The sequence below is a fragment of the Monomorium pharaonis genome, chromosome 6 (genome assembly GCF_013373865.1).
Source record: "Monomorium pharaonis isolate MP-MQ-018 chromosome 6, ASM1337386v2, whole genome shotgun sequence".
In the NCBI taxonomy this organism is placed as follows: Eukaryota; Metazoa; Arthropoda; class Insecta; order Hymenoptera; family Formicidae; genus Monomorium; species Monomorium pharaonis.
In genome coordinates, this window is record NC_050472.1 from 5,435,704 (window position 1) to 5,458,893 (window position 23,190).

Sequence of the window (23,190 nt, forward strand, 5' to 3'; positions counted from 1 at the left end):
TTTTACTGATTTATTTACTTGACTCATTAGCTGTGCGTGTCGACGGTGCTACGTCATCTATCGAGTCATGTGACGATAAAGCGACTCCAGACTCACAATCAGTAGAAACTGAAATGTTGAAGTGAACTGTCGCGCGATTTCCCAAGATTCCGCCATCTGTCTGGCAGGTAAACTCGGGGCGAGTTGCTTCAGTTACCTGTCACTCTCTTTTTATTCTCGTAATTCAGCTTCTTATACCGGTTTTACCAATCCATTACACAAGTGCTCTGGTGCATTAGCTCTACGTGTGTTACTTTATACGTGCTCTGAAAAATGGCATCGTTGGCATCGATATTGAGCAAGGACGTACCTGATATCGAAGTAAGTTTAAACGTGATTATTGGCGTGTGACAGCAGTGAAAGAAAATGTTTTTAACTTTCTAAATATTTTTCCAGAGATAACGGAGAAATATTTGCAAATAAATATGATACTCATTTGACGAGATTCAGATGAGATTGGCTTTTCTTGGAATTCTTGTATGAAAAAATATGTCTTCTTCTTAAGACAAATTATTTAATTTTGATTTTTTTTGTAACTGTGTTTTTGATATTTATTTTATATTTGGATTTGTAATCTTTTTATATTTTAATATAATATAATATATTTAAATATAACTTTTTATTTTATGTAACTTTCTTTAAACTTTGATTAAAATTTTTATATTACATTTTGTAGCATTTTGTAGCTTTTTTTTTATTTTCTCCATTTTTCTATCTTAAACTTATCAAGCTCATATTAAGATTCATATAATTTTTTACAAGTTTAAGCAAAATTAATATTGAAGTCTTATAGATATTGCATTTTTTTAATCTCCAAGATATAAATGCCTTTCAAAAGTGTTTTATTAATCTTTTTTAATTATTATCTTACAGCGACAAGAAATGATAACTTGTTGCTATGATAATTTACTTTTCTGATTGATTAATGATACATTATGTATTTTAGAATATACTGAAAATCAATCCAAAGATCAAAACTCATACAAATTTCATGCCATCGGCGCGCACCAAACAGAACAAGCAGCATTGGAAAAGAAATATCCATGAGAAATGTGACGTAAGTTGTTTAGATTAAATTAATAAGTCAAGTTTTTAATTGTTGAATGTTTAAAACAATTAGCGGAAATTATTTTTAAAAATTTGTTTTAAATAAAACGGCAATTTACATATTTGAATACGCATATATCTCACTTAAAAAATGTTTTACTTATGTAAACAATTCTTGATGTTACAGTCCAAATATGTCGCTAATTTTTTGTATCTGCTAGAATTTTAATTGTCATGTATAGAATTTAAATTCTGCTTCTGTGAGTTAAAATGACTAAGTGTGATACATATTATATATATCACAGTATTTGCTAATCATTTATCTACACTGAGAAAAAATTATTAATTTGACTAATCTTGTAACTGAATTAGATTTATTTAATTCAAATATACATATAATATACTTCACTCAAATATACAAATATTTGAATTAAAGTTCAGTTAAATACATAAATAGCTCAACTGAAGAAATAAAATTTAGTTGAAAAATTTTGTCGAGTTAACATTTTTTTCTCAGTGTATCTCAGCAAATTTTTATACACATAATTTTTGTTGAAGTTGCAAGATTATTTTTTTGAGTGCTACAAATCTGCATTAATATTTTTTTACATACGCTGCAAATTATACACAATATAGGATTTTAACAAATTATAAATTTTTTATTTTTTTGTAGCTGTGTGTCGTCTTGTATTTATTATATCTGGATTTGTATTATATATACCTATATACTTATTAATTAAATTTAAAAAATTTAGATAAAAGATTACAGAAAAGATTAATAGTAATTAGTAATGAATCAACATTTATTATCTCATGTATAAGCAAGAAAATATTTTTTTTTAAATTTTGATAGGTAAATAGATATAACTTACGTATATAAAGAAATTTTATATTGATAAAAAAAATATTTTTATTTAATAATAATTTTTATTGAGGGGAAATATTTAATTGAGGGAAATATATAAATATTGAGGGGAAACAAATATCTGAGATATAGAATATACCAATAAGAAATACCAATATCTTCAAACTAAGAATTAGAACTTTGTAATAGTGTTATTATTAAAACAATTATTTGTGCTTATTAAATAATTATTGAAATAAACATAATATTTTGTTGAAATTAATGATTATCAAATTCTTTAAAGATTATATATTTTTTACTTATGTATTGTTGATCTTATTCTATCTTGAATCTGGCAAGAGTGTTTATTACTTTATTACGAAAACTGTCTCTTAATTTTTTTAAATCTTTTTTTTTAGAGTTGCGTGTCTCTAACGAAGAACTTTGATGACATTAAGCACACCACCTTAAGCGAGCGCGGAGCTCTGAGAGAAGCAGCACGTTGTTTAAAATGTGTCGATGCACCTTGCCAAAAGTCTTGTCCTACGCAATTAGACATCAAATCTTTCATCACCTCCATCTCCAACAAGAATTATTATGGCGCAGCTAAGGCGATTCTATCGGACAATCCTCTAGGTCTCACCTGTGGCATGGTTTGTCCAACCAGCGACCTTTGCGTAGGTGGATGTAATCTTTATGCAACCGAGGAAGGGCCTATTAACATTGGCGGACTTCAACACTTTGCAGTGGATGTAGGCAATATTAATTAATAATATTTAATTTATTATTATAAAATGCAAAATACATAATTTATTATAACAACCTTTATAAAATGTTTATACAATGTAATAAAAATATATAAAGCGTATATATTTTGTATAAAATTTCTTAACTGAAAATGATTATATTATGTTGCTAAAATATTTTATTTAATGTCTTTTTCACTTTTTGAAATAATAAGATACCCTATATATTTAAGTACAATTTAGTTTTAATAAGGACATAATTTTTTATTTATGAATTAATGTTTTAATTAATTCTTTCAGATTTTCAAGCAGATGAATATTCCTCAGACCAGAATACCTAATCAAACGGTGCCTCACGCAGACACGAAAATCGCTCTGCTCGGTTGTGGACCAGCATCTCTCTCGTGTGCGACATTTCTCGCTCGTCTCGGTTACGATGATATCACAATTTTCGAGAAAGAAAAGTACGTCGGTGGATTAAGCTCTTCCGAAATACCACAGTACAGACTTCCGTACGACGTTGTCAGTTTTGAAGTGGATCTCGTCAAGGATTTAGGAGTGAAGATCGAATTAGGAAGATCTCTATCCGTAGATGATTTGACAATACAGGTGAAATTAACTAAAAAAAATGTGTTTAATTAAATTTATTAAAAGTAAAAACTTGCTGTATTTTTTTATACTTCGCCATTACTCTTTAATTGAATTTTAAAAGATACTATTCTATAAAAGTTTGCAATTAATTTTAACACATTATACATAAATTTGTAAATGTTTCAGGGTCTTCAAGATGCTGGTTATAAAGCGATCTTCTTAGGTATTGGACTGCCCGAGCCAAAGAGTATACCGATCTTCGAAAACCTCACGCCGGAAATGGGCTTTTTTACCTCGAAGAGTTTTCTGCCCGTTGTAGCAAAGGGCAGCAAACCGGGGATGTGCGCTTGCAAGAGTAACCAGGAACTTCCATCTCTTCGGGGCAACGTGATCGTTCTCGGGGCGGGAGACACCGCTTTCGATTGTGCCACTTCCGCTCTGCGATGCGGTGCTAGAAAAGTCTTCGTTGTCTTCCGGAAAGGTTTTACCAATGTGCGGGCTGTTCCAGAAGAGGTAATCGTCCACCTTGTTTGTAAAATGTATCTCCTTTCTATTTAAATTTCAATCTCTATAATTTGTAAATCATCAAAAGGATAAATATTTTATAATAAAAGATTACATTAAAATTTTTTAAAATAATAAATTAATATTAACAAGAACTCTTAAAAATTTTTATTAAAAATTTTTTTAATTTTTAAGCTTTATAGATATATATTCAATTAGATTAAAAAGTCAAAATTTGATATTCTAAAATTGTTTTTAGATGGATCTCGCGAAAGAAGAAAAATGCGAGTTTATACCTTTCCAATCACCGAAACGAGTCATTCTTCGTAATGAGAGAATCGCCGCGGTCGAATTTTGTAGGACTGAGCAGAATGAGAATGGCGAATGGATTGAAGATGAAGAGCAGAAAATCATTTTGAAGGCGGATTTCGTGATTTCGGCTTTCGGTTCAGAACTACACAACTCTAGTGGTAAATAATACTGTTATTTTACACATAACACGTGTACACAAAGTTATAAATTATATATTACAATACTGCAGCATTGTACATTAAAACATTTTAATAAATACACAAGTAAATGGAAACAAGTGAAATAAAAATCCAGATGACAAAATTACTTAGGAAATAAAAAGAAAATTAGTTTCTTTCGTGGAGGTCTCTAAGAAGTTTTTTAAATTGTCAAAGTAATATGTTATTATATACAATATATAATATGTTATTATATACAATTTTATTAGTATAAAAAAGTTTAAATTATTAAATAAAAAATTTTAATAAAAGAATACGATTAAAATAGAAATTAAAATAAAGGATAATTAATAAAAATTAGTAGAAATATAAAAGTTTGTCTATGAAAATAGTAAAGCGTGCCATGACACCGATTAAGATGAACAAGTGGAATCTGCCGGAAGTGGACGAGACTACGTTAATGACTTCGGTATCAGGTGTGTTTTGCGGAGGCGACCTTGCAGGTGTAGCCCAGACAACCGTGGAATCCGTGAATGATGGAAAAATAGCTGCGTGGTATATTCATAAATATATACAGGTGTGTATATTAATATAGCTAGTATGTCTTTATTTGCCAAGAAAATAATTCATTTTTTACAGAATATCATGAAAATCTTGCATTTTATTAAGATAAAATATTATATTTAAATATAATATAAAATATATTATTATATTATTAATATAATAATAAAGCAGCAATATAATTTAATAAATATAATACAAACAAGTTTGTTTTTATTTTTATTTATAAATTTATAAGTAAATTTATATGTAGAACACGCAGAATAAGATTTTATTTATGTGTATAAATTTATATATTTCTTTAATGGTCAAAATAATTTTTGTCATGGATTTTTTCATACTTTAAATTCTTGTCTGTAGGAATTTTACGGTTTGACGGTGCCGGAAACCCCGCAACTACCAAAGTTTCACACCGCCATCGACGACATTGATCTCAGCGTTGAGATATGTGGAATGAAATTCGAAAATCCTTTTGGTCTCGCTTCCGCACCACCTTGCACCTCCAGCGCAATGATCCGGCGAGCTTTCGAGGCCGGCTGGGCCTTTGCTATCACGAAAACCTTCTCCTTGGACAAAGTATTTTTTATGGACTAATCGTCACGTCACGAATGATGTAACGTTTCATTTTTAAATGCTCAATATTTCCATCAGGATCTCGTCACCAATGTATCGCCACGCATCATCAAAGGCACCACGTCTCGTCATCATTACGGACCTGAACAGGGTAGCTTTCTGAACATTGAGTTAATATCCGAGAAAACTGCGGATTATTGGTGCGGCAGCATCACTGAATTGAAACGAGACTTTCCCACAAAGGTATATATACTTTTTACTCGAATCATGTAATAGAGTTTACATGATAATAATAACATTAAAATAATTATATATTAATAAAGTTTATAATGTATATCATAGTTTTTATATTAATAGAATCTAAAAATAATTACATATTACGATTTACATGAATAATTAAGTAAAATGATTATACATTAATTGTTGGCAATCAATCTTTTATTTGCTAAATTTTATTGCATCTTTTTCACGCAGATTGTCATTGCAAGCATTATGTGCACTTATAACAGGGCTGATTGGACAGAACTAGCGAAAAAAGCGGAAGCAGCTGGTTCTGATGGCTTGGAATTAAATCTATCTTGTCCGCATGGTATGGGCGAGTCTGGAATGGGCTTGGCCTGTGGACAGGTTTATTCTTCTTTTATTGTCTTTTTTTTTCTTTACAACTCAAAATACGAGATTGATAAAAAAATTATAATTGATTTTAGGATCCTGAATTGGTTAGAAACATCTCTAGATGGGTTCGCGAAGCCGTCAAAATACCGTTTTTCATAAAACTGACACCCAATATCACTGACATTCTTTCCATTGCCAAGGCAGCTTACGAAGGTAATTGGAATCACATGCAAAATAATCGTATAAATCACAGTGCTAAATATTATATATTAATTTTTATTTAAATATTTTTTTTAATTAAAATAATACCAAGATATTTAAAATAACTTCTGACACACTTCTTAAATTCTTATAATTTAAATTTTTATAAAAGACTTGTATGTTACAATTAATACAAAAAATTTAAAGGAATATAATATTTACGTATTTAATTAACAATCAGTGCTTGTAACGTAGGCAAGGCTGATGGCGTTACCGCCATTAACACAGTATCAGGATTAATGGGATTGAACGCTGATGCGATTCCATGGCCGGCAGTCGGCCTCAACAAATCCACGACATATGGCGGGATGTCTGGAAACGCCACCAGGCCTCAAGCTTTAAGAGCTATTTCAACAATCTCAAAGCACCTGCAAGGATTTCCGATACTCGGTACCGGCGGCGTTGACTCTGCCGATGTCGCGTTGCAGTTCTTACATTGCGGTGCATCAGTTGTCCAAGTATTGAATTTTCTCGAATCTTTAACTCTTAATCATCTATTCTTTTTACACTGTCCTCCACCTTTTTGTTGTCTCACATTCCTCATGTAGATCATTATTTTATTGCAATTTTTAGATTGGATTAGATAACTTGGCAAGTTTTATAGAAAAGCATATACCTTTAGATAAGATTAATATTTAATTGTTTAAGTAAGATACCGTTAAAAAAAGATAGAAACAGATAACTTTTCTATAATAGCTTAATATTTAATTGAAGTATATGATAACTTTACCACATAAATATAAATAAAATTTAAAAAAAATTTTAATTTTACATTTTAATTTCTACCATTTTTTATTATTAGTCTTCTCAAATAGGAATATATTTATTATATAATATTAATAAAAAACTAATTGAATATTTTTTATAGATCTGTAGCGCCATTCAGAATCAAGACTTCACACTGATAGACGACTACGTGACTGGCTTGAAAGCGTTATTATATCTGAAGAGCTTGGCGCAGGTGAAGGATTGGGATGGTCAGAGTCCACCGACATTTAAACATCAAAAGGGCAAACCTGTTTCCTTGCAACACGCCCTTGGCAAAGTAAGAATTACCAATTAATATCATAGCAACATAAGTACACAGGCAATTAAAGACACTTCTACAGAACGTACCGTATTTCGGGGAGTACCAAAGACTGCGCGAGCAGACAATAGCCGAGCTAAAACTGGATTCAAATCCTTTGGACGAAGTTGTCAAAGTGATGCGACCGGCTCCAGGACCAGTCGCACCGATACCTACTGTTAAGGACGTGATCGGTAAAGCGCTACTTCATATCGGTAACTACAAGGAATTGGATAACAAGAAGCAAGTGGTCGCCCTGATCGACGACGTACGTTAAATGGCACTTCAATCGCTTGACTTATTTATTTATTATTGCGAAATGCATTCTTTTGCTTCTACCTGCCATCTGTTTCCAGGATATGTGTATAAATTGCGGCAAGTGCTACATGGCTTGCGCGGATTCTGGATATCAGGCAATCGCTTTCGATCCTGACACTCATATTCCAACAGTGACAGATGATTGCACTGGATGTACGCTCTGCTTATCCGTTTGTCCGATTATCGACTGCATCACGTAAGTTACACGTATAAAGTGTCTAATCTATTCTATCTTGAGTGTGTATTTCAATCTTTTTTTTTTTATTTATCTCAATTATTAATTTTATTTCTAGTATGGTTCCAAAAACAATTCCACATGTGATTAAAAGAGGTATGCCACCAAAGAATGTAATCGAAATTTGTTAATGACAGTCCAAAACCGTTTATATGATAGCGATTTATGATACGATCATTTTGTGTACAAACAATTGATTATTAGATGTTCATCAATAAGAGGAAATTAAAGAAAAAAATATATATACATATAATGAAATAAATAATAATAAAACATTATTATGTGTAATTTTGAAGGATTAATAAAAGACTTTTTTTGACCAAAAGCCAAATAATTTCAAAAAGTTAAATTTTCAAGAAACAAAAAATGTCTCAATTTCAAACTGTTCATTGTATAAATATCATGATAATTTCTCTCTGGATATATAATATTATAGATATAAACACAAAATTGTAAGTTTTAATTAACATATTTTGAGGACATATTTTGATTTCCATTAAAAGAAACCTTTGTTTTGTTCTTGCAGTACTTTTGTACTTATTTATCCTATAATATTTTTCATTTAACTTTTTTTATAACATTAATAATAACAAAATTGATTAAAAATTTATGTAAAGTCTTTAAAGCAATATTTTTTTCTTATTTATAAAATTTTATAAATTGTTCTTAACAAAAGCAATCTTGGTAATTATTTAGATTAAGGGACATCGCGCCGATGACCTTGATCTTGACATATGTTGTCAACGACATGACCCTGAGTAACTTTTTCTTATAACAGATAACTTAATCGGCGATCACTGTTTGTTAAAGAGTTATTAACAAAAGAAGTTTGAAAAATATTCATGTAAAATCATTAAAAATTCATGTAAAAAAAACAACATACATACACATGCACACGCGCACGCACGCATGCACGCACACACACACACACACACACACGGGAGGGGGGGTCAAAAAGAAACGCGTGGGCGAGGGAGAAACTCTGGCCTTCCCCTTGCACCCCCGCCCCGTAATTTTTCCTTACTCTAACCCATTAATTTTACGTCATTAGGCGTAGCATTATTAACACTAAACATTTTACTTAAAGAAATAGAATGTGGGGAGAGAGAGGAAAAAGAGGGAGGAAAAGAAAGAGAGAGAGAGAGAGAGAGAGAGAGAGAGAGAGAGAGAGAGAGAAATAGAGAGTTTATTGGAGTCTATTTTATTTATATTGCATAAACAATACATTAAAATATATTAACATAAAGTTTTAGTACATTACACTAATAGCCTCTCAAAAGAATATATTTAGTTATTTTCTTATCTACTTAGTTTAAGAATTATTATGTGTATGTTTTAAATTTTGAATATCCATTCTAAATAAAATTGTAAAACAATATCAAAAATTAAAGAAAGTTATGTCAAAAATTATGAGAGAGTTAAAGATTCTTAAAAGACTTACACCTAAAATTAGTTCTTAAGATATTAAAATTAAAAATTTTCAGTTTGAAAAAATATTTATTAAAAGAAAAATTCAGGACTGTTAATCCATTGGTATCTCTTGCAGTGACCTTTACATTCAGTACGGTCTTCTTCAAGGCTGAAATTTGTGCGTTTTAATAAAGTTTTTAGCTGGAATTTTTGTTTATATTTGGAGTATGTCAAAATAATTGACAAATGTCATATTAAGATTCTTTTCATATATAAATAGCAATATAAATTTAAACTTATTAGATTTTTTTACTATTCAAGATTTAATAAAATAAATAAATAATTAAATGTAATTATTTATTTTTAATGTGTCTTACTTGCAATCTTCCGTTGGGCATATACAATGGAAACACTGCAGTTTCAGTATATTGAAGTACATAATTGCGATCGTCTGGGCAATCGTACTAGAGTGCTGTTCTCGTGCTGATCTCAAACACATATGGAAAGGGATGTCGCAAGCACAAGCAGACCTGTTTTCAGAAAATTAGAACAATATTTAGTAAATAAGAATTAATTTATCATAAATTATCAATATAAGTTATGCAAATCACAAATAATTGTATTACTTTGAATAAGGATAATATATAATTTGACAATAAAGCTTGTACTAAATTTATATTTTGCATCTATTACGTGAGATATTTATGTATGACAGGAGTAATACAGACATTGTAAAATTTCTTGTAGACGTTACAATAAGAAAAGATAAACGAGAGAAGTACGAATGTTATGTAACAAATGCTAAAGGTAATGCTCATATTATCGCACTCGTTCAATTACCTTGTGAAAATACCATTATTGATGATATTGACCTCCGTTTCGCCAGCTAAGAGCTTGGTTTGACAATTATGGTGCTCTCTGCAACAAGCATCTGATTCTTTGAAGAAATCGCGATCGTTTTCATCACGCGCAAAATCTCCGCCACCACACCACCATGTCCCTAATGCATATTATATCATTGATGACACAAAAGAAAATTGACAGTAAAAAAAGACTCAATTATTATAAAGTGCCCAATTATTATAAAAATCCCAATAAATAAATAAAGTGTGACTAAATTTTTCTTCTATTAAGTATAATGTGCACTTCATTACATAAATATGTCTGTTATTTCAATTAGCTATTAAACAGAACAAAACTGTAAAATAATACTAATAATAAGTCACTAATAATTTAAAAATATATGCAATTAAGTAAAAAAAAATTTTGTTTTCTGTAATCGATACTTTAATTTACAATTCCCAGAAGACACGTATGGATTCTAAAATGCAAAGGCGAAAACAATGAAAAATTCAAGTTAATGCGGTCATAAAAACGCATGATGGATTTTCTGCAAAAAAAAGATTAATTAAAAAAAGATACAGAAATTTATTAATGGCATTAAAATATCTATTTGAGGATGTGAGTATTTTATAATTCGCAAATTGCAAGCAATTAAATGTCATTTGATTTTTTCATCGTTGTTATAAACTTATTATCACAAAAAAGTACAGTTGAAATTAAAAATTGTGCGAAATTTAAATCGTATATAAAATGATCTTCATAGGCAATTCCTTAACTCAAAAATAGATTTTGTAATTAAGTACGTAAAAAATTGTTTCATCACTTTTTTCTTCTGTCTTCTTTTTTTGCGTAAACTAATTTCTTTCTTAAAAATATAAAAACAAGCATTACAAAATTTTTTTTAATTATTAATAAAAAATATTGACAAAATAAATACTGAAACAAATCCTGCAATGTCGAAGCATTTAAAATATTCTATATATTTTTCAGTAAACAGTTAATAAAATTATTTCTTTTTTATACTAAATAAAGAGGAATATTTTTCTAAGATATTTTTTGTCATTTGCATTATTTGTTCTGTAAGTTCTTTGACTTTTTCCGCGAAGGCCAACGCAATTTTGTAATCTAAGAACTTCGTATTCCTTATATTCAAGTTATTTTATTATTGACTGAATTTCAAAATTAAAGGAGTCTGAGGCCAATCAAATCAAGAAGAAAGACAGGAAGTTTTTTGATTTCAAATAATCGAGTTACCTGGCGCCGTAAAGTGAACGCGTTCCTCAAACATATTTAAGATTTTGCTAACAGATCCTTTGACGTCTTTAGATTGCGAATCATCATTGGAACTCTCGATGATTTTGTTCCAATTCTTTAAAGACACATTTAATTCTTTCAGATTGGCTTCGATAAATGATATACGAGTTTTATTGGAACCAGCTTCGATATTTCCATCACATTCGGATTGGGTTGCATTATTTTCGCCGAATTGAATAGCGATGCTAAAGATGAAAAGCACAGAAAGGCATACACGCGACATTGTTTATTCACCTAGAATAAATAGTGACAAAACATTACTAATCATAGAGAAAAATTCAAGATGAAAAAGATAAATTTAATAGCGTTTTCGATTTCCTGACTCGACCCAACTCCGAGTCAATGGTTTGTTCTTTTCCACTGCAAGAAAAGTGATAAGCTGTGCAAGAAATGAAGATAAAAGGAACAGATTGACCCGGAGTCGGGTCGAATCAACAAATCGAAAACGCTATAAGAATGAGATAAGCAACTTAATAGTTGCGATAATTTTAATTTTTAAATACTGAGACGAAGAGACGATAGATTATTGTTCACATAATCGCAAATGGGAATATTTCTGGAAATGAAAATATTTCAGAAAAATTCCTTTAATTCTAACACAGCTTTTTCAATTTCTGATTTTTTTTCTGAAATACAAAATATATACAAAATATAAAATTATTAAACTAAGATGTGAATTAAGATGCTTTAAATATAATTTAGGTGCGAATCTGGCTCATTCCAAATTATCATTTTATCTATAAATGCATATAATTTACCATAAATATTTTAAAACGCATTTGCTGACAAAATTGAGTTAAATAGACTTGTGTCGTTAGTATTCAACATGTTTTATTTAATATGTAAATCTAAATTATCTCTGACAACTAGAAAAAAATTATGTTTCTTTCATACATAATACAAGTGTCTATTTGCTTATCACAATGTAATGTTTTGTATTTAAATAAGTTTATAATTCATAACAAATAATTATTTATTTTAATATTTCTTGATATTTCTTATTTTTATTTTAATTTTTTAACGTATTAACATAGACTGAAACCTACAAATTATTCTAAAAATTAATAACAAATTCAGAATAAAAATATAATAATTCTACAAAAAACATTTTTTTTATAAAAACTAATAATTAAATAGATAACAAAAAAAAGAAATGAAATTTATTCAAATTTTCATGGTACAAACATAATAAACAGCAGATCAATAGATTAGCAAGTTTCAAGCCATCCTTTCCGAGGATGTGTTCGCGACTCGTTTATCTATCTGTGGAAAATTTTCACGGTGCAGTGCATTGACTTACCTTCTACAACCGACTAATGAATGATGACGAGTGATGACTAGTGATGACCAGTGATAACTGATCTCAGTTACTTGACACTTTCGCTTAAATGGGTGTGTTACATCCTAACTATTTGTCCAAATTTATGGACGTTTTTTTTCTCCCACTAACAAGTAAAATCACTTAAAAGCGCCAGGCATGATGCGCACAACGACGTCAGACGACACCCTTGAATAGTGTTGCTGATCGGGCCGGGTTTCTTGCGCATGCGTAGTATTACCCCGGATCCTCATGCAGACAATGAACTTGAATTGGAAAAGTAAACTGCTCGCGAGAACTAACTACTTCTAAAGCTGGATCCTCATGCAGACACCGGCGCTTTGACACCGAGCGCTAATTGGTGAAAAACGGTTGATGGTGGTAAATATTACCGCCATCACCCGTTTTTCACCAATTAGCGCTCGGTGTCAAAGCGCCGGTGTCTGCATGAGGATCCAGCCTTAGAAGTAGTTAGTTCTCGCGAGCAGTTTACTTTTCTAATTCAAGTTCCATTTCTATTCCAAAATCTAACTCCAAGTTCTAATTCAAATCTTAAATAATTAATTTAATTGTTAGTTTACTTAGCCTTTATATTCTTATTTAACCTTAAGTGTAATTTAAATGTATAAACCAATAATTTAATCTAATAACTAATAATTTAAAATAATACATTGTTCCGATCTTGGTGGCAGACTAGAGGCATTTTTCAAACAATCATAGAAACCGAAGTCGCAAGTGCAAGAAAATCTGTTTTCAGAAAATTAGAATATATTCAGTAGTAAAGAAAAATTAATTTATTAAAAATTATCAATGCAAATCACAAATAATTTTATTACTTTGAATAAGGATAATATATAATTTGATAATAAAACTTGTACTAAATTTATATTTTGCATCTGTTAGGTGAAAAATTTATGCATGATAGGAATAATACAGGTATTGCAGAATTTCTTGCAGACGTTACAATAAGAAAAGAGAAATAAACGAGAAAAATACGAAAGTTATGTAACAAATGCTAAGAGTAATGCTCATATTATCACACTCGTTCAATTATCTTGTAAAAATACCATTGTTGATGAATCATCGTTGAGCTCCGTTTCGCCAGCTAAGGGCCGATTTCACCAACTCCGGTTACCTTAACCAGCCGGTTATTCTATTGGAATTGATTAATCGCATTTGTTAATTTCGCTTAATGACAAATACGATTGGTCAATTCCAATGAAATAATCGGTTGGTTAAGGTAACCGAAGATAGTTGAAACCGGCCCTAAGAGATGAGCCATAGCACGGCCTACTGTCTCGAGCATTGGCTGCCGGTGACGCGGAGCAGAAGGAGAAGCGCGCTGTTGCCTGTGCTTCGTCGCTCCCACGTCTCGCCGCACCAAATGCGCGCCGATGGCTGCTCAAAGACTACACAACTTGCTATCTTAGCAGTAGAATTCTCAGCAGTAGAATCAATGTTAATAAACTAAGATCGGTTTCTCCAAATGTAGATAAATTTTATTTTTTGGTTAATTTACTTGCTATCTCATTGTAGTTTTAAAAATTAGAAAACGATAGATAAAGGTCAAGGTTGAACCGAGAAAGTTGATCTATCTTGGTAGAAAGGTAGACCTAAGCCTAATACCTAATGACCTAGTTATTGAGTATAAAAGGAAGGCGAGAAAAAATGAGGCGGGCCAGTGGACCACAGAATGTACTAATTGCGGACCGATATTTTGTAAACTGAACAATAACCGTATGAGTCACATAATAGAAAAATGTAATTAAAAAATTCTTTGTAAAAGCAAAAGAAAATATACTGTTCTTTTAACTCGTAAACTTGTAACTCGACGTGTTTGTGAGTGACCTGTGTTCCAAAAAGTTCCGGTAGCGTGCCCGCAAAAAAAAATAGTGGTTCTACAACCTCAGGATGATAACAATCGTTATTAAATCTTGGCAGGGAGAGAGAAAGACCTGCGCAGAAACACATATTAAAGTGCGTTACACTTTTGGATGTATTGTAAGCGGAGAACTACCTTAAGTAATATTGTAACAATATGTATCAAACATTATGTAATCATAACGTTTAATATAACATTTAAAAAACATATTAATAAATATTTTTTAAATATTTTAATAATATTAAAACAGCAATATTATTAAGATTACTTAATAATAGTGCAAATATTATAAAAATATTAATTTTAAAAATATTTATAAAATATTATGTTACAATTAAAAATATTTTATAAGGCTTTAATGATAAAAATCAACTAATAGTGAAACGGGCAAATGAGCCAATATTGAATGTTGTATTAAATGTATTATATCGATAAATCTAACAAATAAACATTTTGATCTGTAATCAAACCATTATAAATATTAAAATACGAACATAAAACGCAGATAAATAAGATACAATTGAAGTCGGGAAAGAATTGACATGTAACAATTTTCTTTCAATAATAGTTAAAACAAACTGTGTAATTAGGGGAGATCCATAAATAAGAACGTCCCGTAACGAATGTCAAAGTTCAAAAAACGGGTGCCGAGAACGGTGAAATTAGTTAGTTACGCATTCCATCCTTTGTGGAAATGGACTGTAAATATGACCGGTTTCTTAGTATTATGTGTTTGGTGTAATAAATTGTTAAACAAGATAGAAAAACAGTAAATTAATTTAATACTTACTTAATTATGCTGTGCTAAAAGCGCGGTGCTCAATAGGTGGAAAGAAAACCAACGATTTAAATAAAAAGAAACAAACATGATCCTTGGTGTCAAAAACATGAATGAGTGTGTTGTGGGAAAATAAGTAAGAGCAAGAAGATAAAAAATGAGATGGGAGAGGATAAAGTAGAGAATAAAGTAGGGAAGAGAGAGATAAGGCAATTAAGTATCTTTTTGATCGTGCATGTCAAACACGCGGCCCGTCAAGTTTTAAAAAATTTTTTGAAAAAAATATTAATTAATTATTTTAAAGTAAATTTTATTTTTATTTGTATGCAGTTTAGTTTAATGCACTTGCAGTATGCAGTTTAAATTTTGCATTTCAATAATGTTTAATTTAATGATTGAAAAAGAGAGAAAATATAGGATTAAATTAAATCAAACGTACATAAATCTCATTTATGTGCATTTACAATTGGGCAAACAAAAAACTGCTTTTTATTTCTTTGACACTCTTTGTCATACTCTCAAGAAAATCTAAAATTTTCGCTATTCCTTTTGATACGGTCATGGAATGCAAATGGAATGTAGACGATTCGAGATTGTCATCTGAAACGATCAAGACTAAACGCGACAACAACGCTAAAGAAAGGAAAACAGAATTTCCAAAGTTGTGCGCCGCTTCAGGGAATTTCTTTCCCAGCAAACACAGAACATTGCGGCAATATTATAACATTGTAGCAATATTACAGCAGTATTACAAAATTGCCGCAATGTTGCTGCTATGTTCTGTATTTGCTGGGTTGCAAGCAGGTGATTTGCACAATCGACAATTTTTATATGAGTGCGCAATCATTATTCAACTTCTAACATATTGATTGAATCTTTAGTAGAATCAATGTGCATATATATCTTCTTTAAAAAGAATCCTTTTTTATTTAATAATTAGCTTTATTAATATATTATTAATTGTATAATTAACACATATTACGCAGCAGAATTAATTTACGTTTTAAATATATGTAAAAAGTTTCCTACAAAAATCAAACAAATTCATAAAATTAAATTTCCAGGAAACAAAAAACTTATCTATAAACCGTTATACATATATTTTTTTTTAACTATTTTAATCATCTTATTTACTTAGTAATTATTAATTATTACTTGCAATTAGTTGTAAATATCTTTGTAAATAATTGTCACTTTTTGTGTAATTACATATATGTATTATTATATAACTTATTTCTGTTTCAGAGAGAAACCTTCGCAGTTATTGTAAAATAATAATCAAAATTTTGTTCCGTCCTACAAGGAAAAATCGCAATGCAGGCAGGTAATGCCGCAGAGAGACTAAGGACAACAGAGGATTTTCGAGAAACTAAGATCGATAAACCAGAGATAAAGGAATTTTCTCCAATAAGAACCAAACTAGTAGATATGCTACAAAAATCGACAATTATTAATACCGTCTCTGAGTACAATGTTAACTCAAGTAACGTAATAATTCCAGAATTAAAAACATATTCACAAGAAAAAGCTAATAATTTCACAGTTGAGAATCAAAATGCTCATTTAGATTTAGAGTTAGTAGAACATATCGATACATCGTTATATCACGAAACTATAAGAAAAGATGTTAGTCGAACAAAAAGTAATTTAGGATCTAAAAATCAGTCAATAGATAATCTACATATTGAAAAAAATTCCAAAGTAATAATTAAAAGAAGGTTAAGTTCCGAAAGTTTACTTCAAAATGTATTGCCGGCCAAAATACAAAAGAAAAATGAAATTAACACGTCACCAGATAAAGTAGCGGATAGTATTATCGAATCATCTGACTCTATCACAATAGATCTGAAGCAAAGAATTTGGAAGGATGTTACAAAATGTTTGATAAAAAAAAAGACTTTCTCGGATGTGACTCATAGTAAAGTTCAACCTACTGCAAATATTAATTGTCAGTGTGCCATTTGCGCCAAATTTGCGCCTCTCCATGCATTAACGACATCAAACTGTGTAACATACAGTCAAGCAACAATTTCTTCTCAATTAACATCTTCTAAATCAAGATCTCAAGCAGCACCTCGTCTATCAATATCTTCTCAACTAGGATCTCAATCAGCATCTCAACTATCAGTATCTGTTCAATCGTCTCAATTAGCTCATCCATTAGTATTTTCTCAATTAACATCTGCTCAATCAACAACTCCGTCAGTACCTCCTCAATTAGTATTCTCTCAATCAACACCTCGTCCATCAACGTTCTCTCAATCAACACTTATTCAATCAGCACCTCGTCCATCAATATCTCTTCAATCAGCACCTCGTTTATCAATATTTTCTCAATTAGCACAGCAAGCTCGTCATCCATCAGTATCTCTTCACACTCAAACACATCCTCAATTAGCATCTCAATCAGTATCCCAACAGTTGCTATCATATAATACTGCTGATAATCAAATAAACTCATCTCAAGCAAATGTACCAATTACACCAGTTGAGATTAAAGCTTCAAATATTAACAAGCACAATAATACAATAATACAAAATACAATAAAAAATATCTGCACCTACGTTGGATTTTGCCGTGATTTTATTCGATGTAGGCTTTTAAGAACACATATTTCTATGGTTATCATACAAAAAATGTCCACGTACGTGATGCAAATAAAGCAAGATTTGCAAAAATTGCAAGCATTGCTGCGCATGAATATTCAGGACGTTATAACTTACGTTAATCAATATATGCTATTCGATCCAATGTTAACGTACACAGAACTGTACAACTATGTTTATCTTATAGGATCTTGTAGAGCTTACGCCACACAAATCTTACAGCAGAGCGCAAGATCTAACGCATCAGATAATTCGAACATTACGCTATCAACAAATATGTCAAATATTGGTACTCAACAAGTTCCCATGAGTATAAGTAACATTTCATCATCAAATACTAACATGCATTCATATGGACCAGTAAATCAAGAGAATATAAACATGCCTCCTTTACAAACACGTAATAAAACGTTTATTTCAACAAACATTACACAAACAAACCAAGTTATTTATAATTTTAATCTGTCGAATTTTACAAACATTCAAAAAATTATATTACATAATCAAATACAATCGTATTTTCTAATAGCAAAACAAATAACACGTTTCCTTAACATACAGGAATGTGAACGTATTCATTATGAGAAAATAACACTATTTATTTTGTATCAGCGTTTACAGAATTACATACAGAACTTGATAAAAGAATCACAGACCACCGAAAAATATCATAAGAAAAATTCACAAAATAAATCACAAAGCAAGTCGGTATTAGAAGAAAACGTGATAAAAATATTGATAGACAATTCAACGCAGACTCAGTCCAATCGAGATAATAATAATAGTGTAATACATAATAGTAATTTAGAAAAGCAATCTTTAAAGCAAAATATTGATTCAGATATTTCCAAGAATTTAAAACTTACGGCGTCAAAGAATAATTTAAAGGCACAAACTGAAGAATCACTTCTTACGACCGATTTCTCAATAATCGAGAAACCACTTCCAAAAAACATACAATTACAAGAGCCGAGTAATAATGTACTAAAGGAGAAGTTAAAGCAAAAATTACAAAAAAGTTTATTGATCGAAAAACAGCCTAAAACTATAGAAACATTGTCGCCAAGCCATTTGAAGACATCAGAAAAGAATGTACTCATAGAAGCCGAGTATTCAAACACAGAAGCGCAAGATAACGCAAGAATTAACGAGTCTCAAAAAGCGGTGAGTTCATATAATAAACAATACCCAAATTTACTCTCCCTTCTTACACAAAATTTATTAAATTTACAGAATGCATTAACTGAAAAAACGAAAGATCAAGCAGAAATTGCGACGAATAATGCAAACGAGAGATCTAATAATATGGAAACAGAAAACGAACATAAAACTTCTAATGTTGCAGATAGTAATGCAGAAAACAATGCACCATTACGATTCTCATGTAAAGATCAAAATGATGAAGCGTATAATAATAGTAATAAAATATCTAATAAAAATTTACAAAATAAAATGCGTAATAATGTCAAAGAAAGCATTGGAATATTAAATTCCACAGAGATACAGTCTGATCCATTAACCTTATCGCATAGTCCAGAGCCGTCTTCATTAAACAGCATATTAGAATCAGCATCTTCAAGAAAGAAATATAAATATACAGAAATAACGCAAGCTACACACGAAAATCGTGCCAAAACAATATCGAAGTTATTCTTAACACAGCAAGAAGATCCTACGAACGAATGGAGTGATAATTCTAGCGATGGAACGTCTGAAAGCTCCTGGAAATTGTATATCGACGAAAGTCCGGAAAAATCACAAAAGGAAGAACAGTATGATGAAGTCTCGTTTTCTGAAGAAGATAACTTAAATGCGTCACAAGCTTCAGCATCGCGATTACTTAATGCAAAATACAAATCAACAGAAATAACACAAATACATATCGCACATGAGGAGCATATCGAAACAATGTCAGAACTTTGCTTAAATGCACAACAAGAAGATCCTACGAACAAATCTTCCGCTGGAATGTCTAAAAACTCTTGGAAATATATCGACAAAAATCCGGAGAAATCGCAAAAGCACGAATGCGACAAGGTCTCGTCTTCTAAAGAAGATAATAACTTAAATACATCGCAAGTTTCACCATCGCGATTATTCAATGTGATTACAAAACACGAATCTACGAAAGAAACGCAAGTACATGTCACACACGAGGAGCATGCCGAAACAACATCAGAATTTTGTTTAAATGCGCAACAAGAAGATTTTTCAAATGATCGAGATAATGATTCTACCGATAAAATGTCTGAAAGTCCTGAGAAAGTATATGTTGATGAAAGTATAAAAAATACAGAAGTAATATTATCTTTTCCAAAAAATATTTCTGAGGCAAATTTAGCCGATGTAAGTCAAGAATTTGATGCACAAGATGCAGAAGAAGAAAATAATACGCAATCGCTATTAAATATGGAAGAAATTTACCTTTCAGAAATGTTATTAAAATTTGAAGTTCCGGAAGAGGCATTGAGTATGGAAGAGAGCACAATGCAATCGATGTATCTTCCCGAAAATAGTGATAATATAAGAGAGCTTTTTGAGGACATGGAAGAGGAGAAACTGATAATAGACATTCACAATAATATTAATGCGATTAATGAACACGGGAAGAAGGAAGAGATGATAACAGACACTCACAGTGATATTAATATGACTAAGGAACATATGGATGAGATCAAAATGATAACAGATACTCACAATGATATTAACATAACTAATGAACATTTCCAACATGTATCTGAGCAGAAATATGATAGAAAATTTCAAAGGCCTGCATGTAATTCCGTTCAAGAAGATAATCCCGTCGACGTAAATAAAAATAAAGAAATTTTCGCTGAAAATAATGTGCTTAATACTGATATTGTCGAGTGTATTTCCACAGAAAACAAGGATAACTCCGAAGTCATGGAAATCATGCCAAGTATCTTGAATGTTAGAAGTATATCACCATCATTATTCGAAAAGTTAGATAATATGAATTCATTTTCTCAAAACGACTTGAAAATGTTAAATAAAAATGATAGAAAATTGATTAATATAAATAACGATCTAGAAATTTCAGATATGGATGACAAGCCATGTTTACGTTGTAAACGTAAGAGTACGGTATGTTGCCAGGCTTGCTTGGAAGCTCATTATTGCTCGAAACGTTGCTCATCTTTGCATTGGAATGCGGAACATTACAAAAAATGCAAAGGTTTGATTACCTGTATCGATCTAGTTTAAAAACACATATTATCTAACAAACTATGCGAAAATACTATTTACGTATATTATAAATTATCTGTGTCTTTGCAGGGTAGCATCTTAAAATTCTCATCAGAGTCTTGCCAATATTTCAAACTTTTCTCAGAACTAAAGCATTTCTTAATTTATCAATATTATATTGTTGATAATAAGATTTAATACATATAAACAGTTGATTCTATATTGGAATTTTGCTATAAGTACTTATATGTAGGATGATTTGCGCTACTGTTTATATTTTGTGTATATTTCAATCTGTTAATAATACAAGGGAAAAAGCACAAAAATGGTAAATATAATGATATTTAAACTTCTTAAAACGTCATTTTCTTTTATAACTATAAAAACATTTGTAATACATAATTACAAGTGTGCAATATAATGTCTAACGTGCAATCATTCAACTTTATACCAATTTGAATCAAACTTATATAAATATACACAAGAGATTTTTTTTTAGAATATACTTTCAAAATTATGACACTTTTGTAGGACATCATATTATTTGAAGATTTTTATTATCATTTTATTAAAATTTTTGTAAAATTTTTAATTAAACGTTTGTTTCATTATCATAAATATTAATAAATTTGAGAAAAATTGAAAATTTTATAAAATATATAAATTATATAAAATTCTCTGAAACTATGTTGTTTCACGACTATTATGATTTTGAGGCTATAAAATTATAATAGAAAATTCTCTTTATGTATATATGTTAGGTGTTCTATTACTGATAATACAATCGAGAAGAAGATAACTTTATACAAAAAAAAGTTTAAAAAGAAGAAAAAATGTTTTTGTATGATGCGTCATTTTTTACAATAATCGAATTTAAAAAGTATATTTTAACATATAAAATCATCTTTTTCCTGATTGTATTAGTTACAATACATAAACATTTATTTAATATGTGCGATTTTATTATTTCAAGAAAAATAATGATGTAAAAAATTAAATTTTTTTAATTTTTTCCCTTACATAATTATTTAAGGGAAAATTTTCTTACACAGTTAAGACATTCCTTGTTTGAACTTTGTTTCAATTATCTGATATAGGTATAAGCAATAATAATTTATACATATTATAAAGTATTAACTTAGTTATATTAAAGATTTAAATATGTAAGTAGTTTATATTAAGTTAGTTAGCTATACGTATTGCCTATTGCTTCATTATATATGTATATATAAAGATATATTAATTAAAATGTTATGCATTTAAATTTTGGATATTTCCATACTAGATTTTATAACACTATTCGTGATTAAAAAAAGATTTGTTATAATATTTTGTGAAGTGATAGTATTAGATATATCTGCGTAATTAAATTTATTATTTAAGAGAATATATCACAAAACAACAAATGTTTGTATTTATATAAAGAAGAAATTAAAATTTGTGTTAATTGTGTTTATTATTACTAAAATCTACCTTTATGACATAAAAATATTTAAAATTTATTTATGTATGTGTATTAAAGAGAATCTCAATAAAAAATATTAGAATCTTAAAAATGACTTATTAAAGTTCTTGTTTTATAAAGATTAATAAAAAAAATTAAACAATTTTTAAAAGATTAATAAAAAGTATCTAATAAGATATGTAACAGCGTGATATGTAAATGCGTGTACGCGCGTGTGTATGTGTGTACCTGCTATCAAAATAAATTATTTGGTACAAATATTGCACACAAATCCAAATATTTAAATCTCACAAAGCTATTTAAAACTGTCACAAATGTCTTTTTACACGAAGTTGCACGTATTTAATGCATATTTTTTAATATTATATTTTCGGAATTTTATAATATTTCTGCAATATTATTAGAACATTTTGACGTAATATTAATATTGCATGTTTCTGAAACGTCTCTGCAATATTATATTGCAATTCGTAATATTGTTGTTTCTCATTTTCTA

At 29.8% G+C, this 23,190-nt stretch overlaps 3 protein-coding genes across 6 annotated transcripts; 2 read left to right on the forward strand and 1 right to left on the reverse strand.

Moving 5' to 3' along the window:
• Nucleotides 1–128: 128 nt before the first annotated feature.
• On the forward strand, nucleotides 129–8,196 carry LOC105836825 (dihydropyrimidine dehydrogenase [NADP(+)]). The gene is made up of 16 exons (XM_012681118.3): nucleotides 129–360; nucleotides 986–1,096; nucleotides 2,350–2,682; nucleotides 2,977–3,285; nucleotides 3,454–3,780; nucleotides 4,031–4,241; nucleotides 4,634–4,818; nucleotides 5,163–5,378; nucleotides 5,454–5,618; nucleotides 5,850–6,002; nucleotides 6,083–6,203; nucleotides 6,447–6,709; nucleotides 7,120–7,296; nucleotides 7,361–7,585; nucleotides 7,674–7,831; nucleotides 7,929–8,196. Exons 1-16 carry the CDS (start codon nucleotides 313–315, stop codon nucleotides 7,999–8,001), a joined length of 3,075 nt encoding a protein of 1,024 aa, XP_012536572.1. The 5' UTR covers nucleotides 129–312; the 3' UTR covers nucleotides 8,002–8,196.
• An 859-nt stretch (nucleotides 8,197–9,055) lies between these two features.
• Nucleotides 9,056–12,960, reverse strand: LOC114254462 (phospholipase A2-like). Its single transcript, XM_036287940.1, has 5 exons — nucleotides 12,738–12,960; nucleotides 11,378–11,671; nucleotides 10,121–10,280; nucleotides 9,658–9,810; nucleotides 9,056–9,449 (listed from the first exon to the last, which is right to left on the reverse strand). Exons 2-5 carry the CDS (start codon nucleotides 11,658–11,660, stop codon nucleotides 9,371–9,373), a joined length of 675 nt encoding a protein of 224 aa, XP_036143833.1. The 5' UTR covers nucleotides 11,661–11,671; nucleotides 12,738–12,960; the 3' UTR covers nucleotides 9,056–9,370.
• Nucleotides 12,961–13,975: 1,015 nt separating this feature from the next.
• On the forward strand, nucleotides 13,976–22,676 carry LOC118645938 (reticulocyte-binding protein PFD0110w-like). 4 transcript variants are annotated; one of them, XM_036287938.1, is made up of 3 exons: nucleotides 13,976–14,756; nucleotides 16,661–21,218; nucleotides 21,320–22,676. In XM_036287938.1, exons 2-3 carry the CDS (start codon nucleotides 16,730–16,732, stop codon nucleotides 21,322–21,324), a joined length of 4,494 nt encoding a protein of 1,497 aa, XP_036143831.1. In that variant the 5' UTR covers nucleotides 13,976–14,756; nucleotides 16,661–16,729; the 3' UTR covers nucleotides 21,325–22,676. The 4 variants fall into 4 exon arrangements, with proteins under 4 accessions (XP_036143831.1, XP_036143832.1, XP_036143829.1 ...); XM_036287939.1 differs by having other exon boundaries at nucleotides 16,661–19,186; nucleotides 19,256–22,676; XM_036287936.1 differs by having other exon boundaries at nucleotides 16,661–22,676.
• The last annotated feature ends 514 nt before the right edge of the window (nucleotides 22,677–23,190 follow it).

Excerpts from the sequence above, each read along its gene's own strand:
- LOC118645938 (XM_036287936.1), top strand. The coding sequence starts at position 16,730 with ATGCAGGCAGGTAATGCCGCAGAGAGACTAAGGACAACAGAGGATTTT.
- LOC105836825 (XM_012681118.3), top strand. The coding sequence starts at position 313 with ATGGCATCGTTGGCATCGATATTGAGCAAGGACGTACCTGATATCGAA. Across the intron at positions 2,683-2,976 it reads TTCAACACTTTGCAGTGGAT|ATTTTCAAGCAGATGAATAT; the intron begins GTAGGCAATATT and ends TAATTCTTTCAG. Across the intron at positions 3,286-3,453 it reads TAGATGATTTGACAATACAG|GGTCTTCAAGATGCTGGTTA; the intron begins GTGAAATTAACT and ends TAAATGTTTCAG.
- LOC114254462 (XM_036287940.1), bottom strand. The coding sequence starts at position 11,660 with ATGTCGCGTGTATGCCTTTCTGTGCTTTTCATCTTTAGCATCGCTATT. Across the intron at positions 10,281-11,377 it reads CGTTCACTTTACGGCGCCAG|GGACATGGTGGTGTGGTGGC; the intron begins GTAACTCGATTA and ends AATATGCATTAG. Across the intron at positions 9,811-10,120 it reads AATAATGGTATTTTCACAAG|GTCTGCTTGTGCTTGCGACA; the intron begins GTAATTGAACGA and ends TTCTGAAAACAG.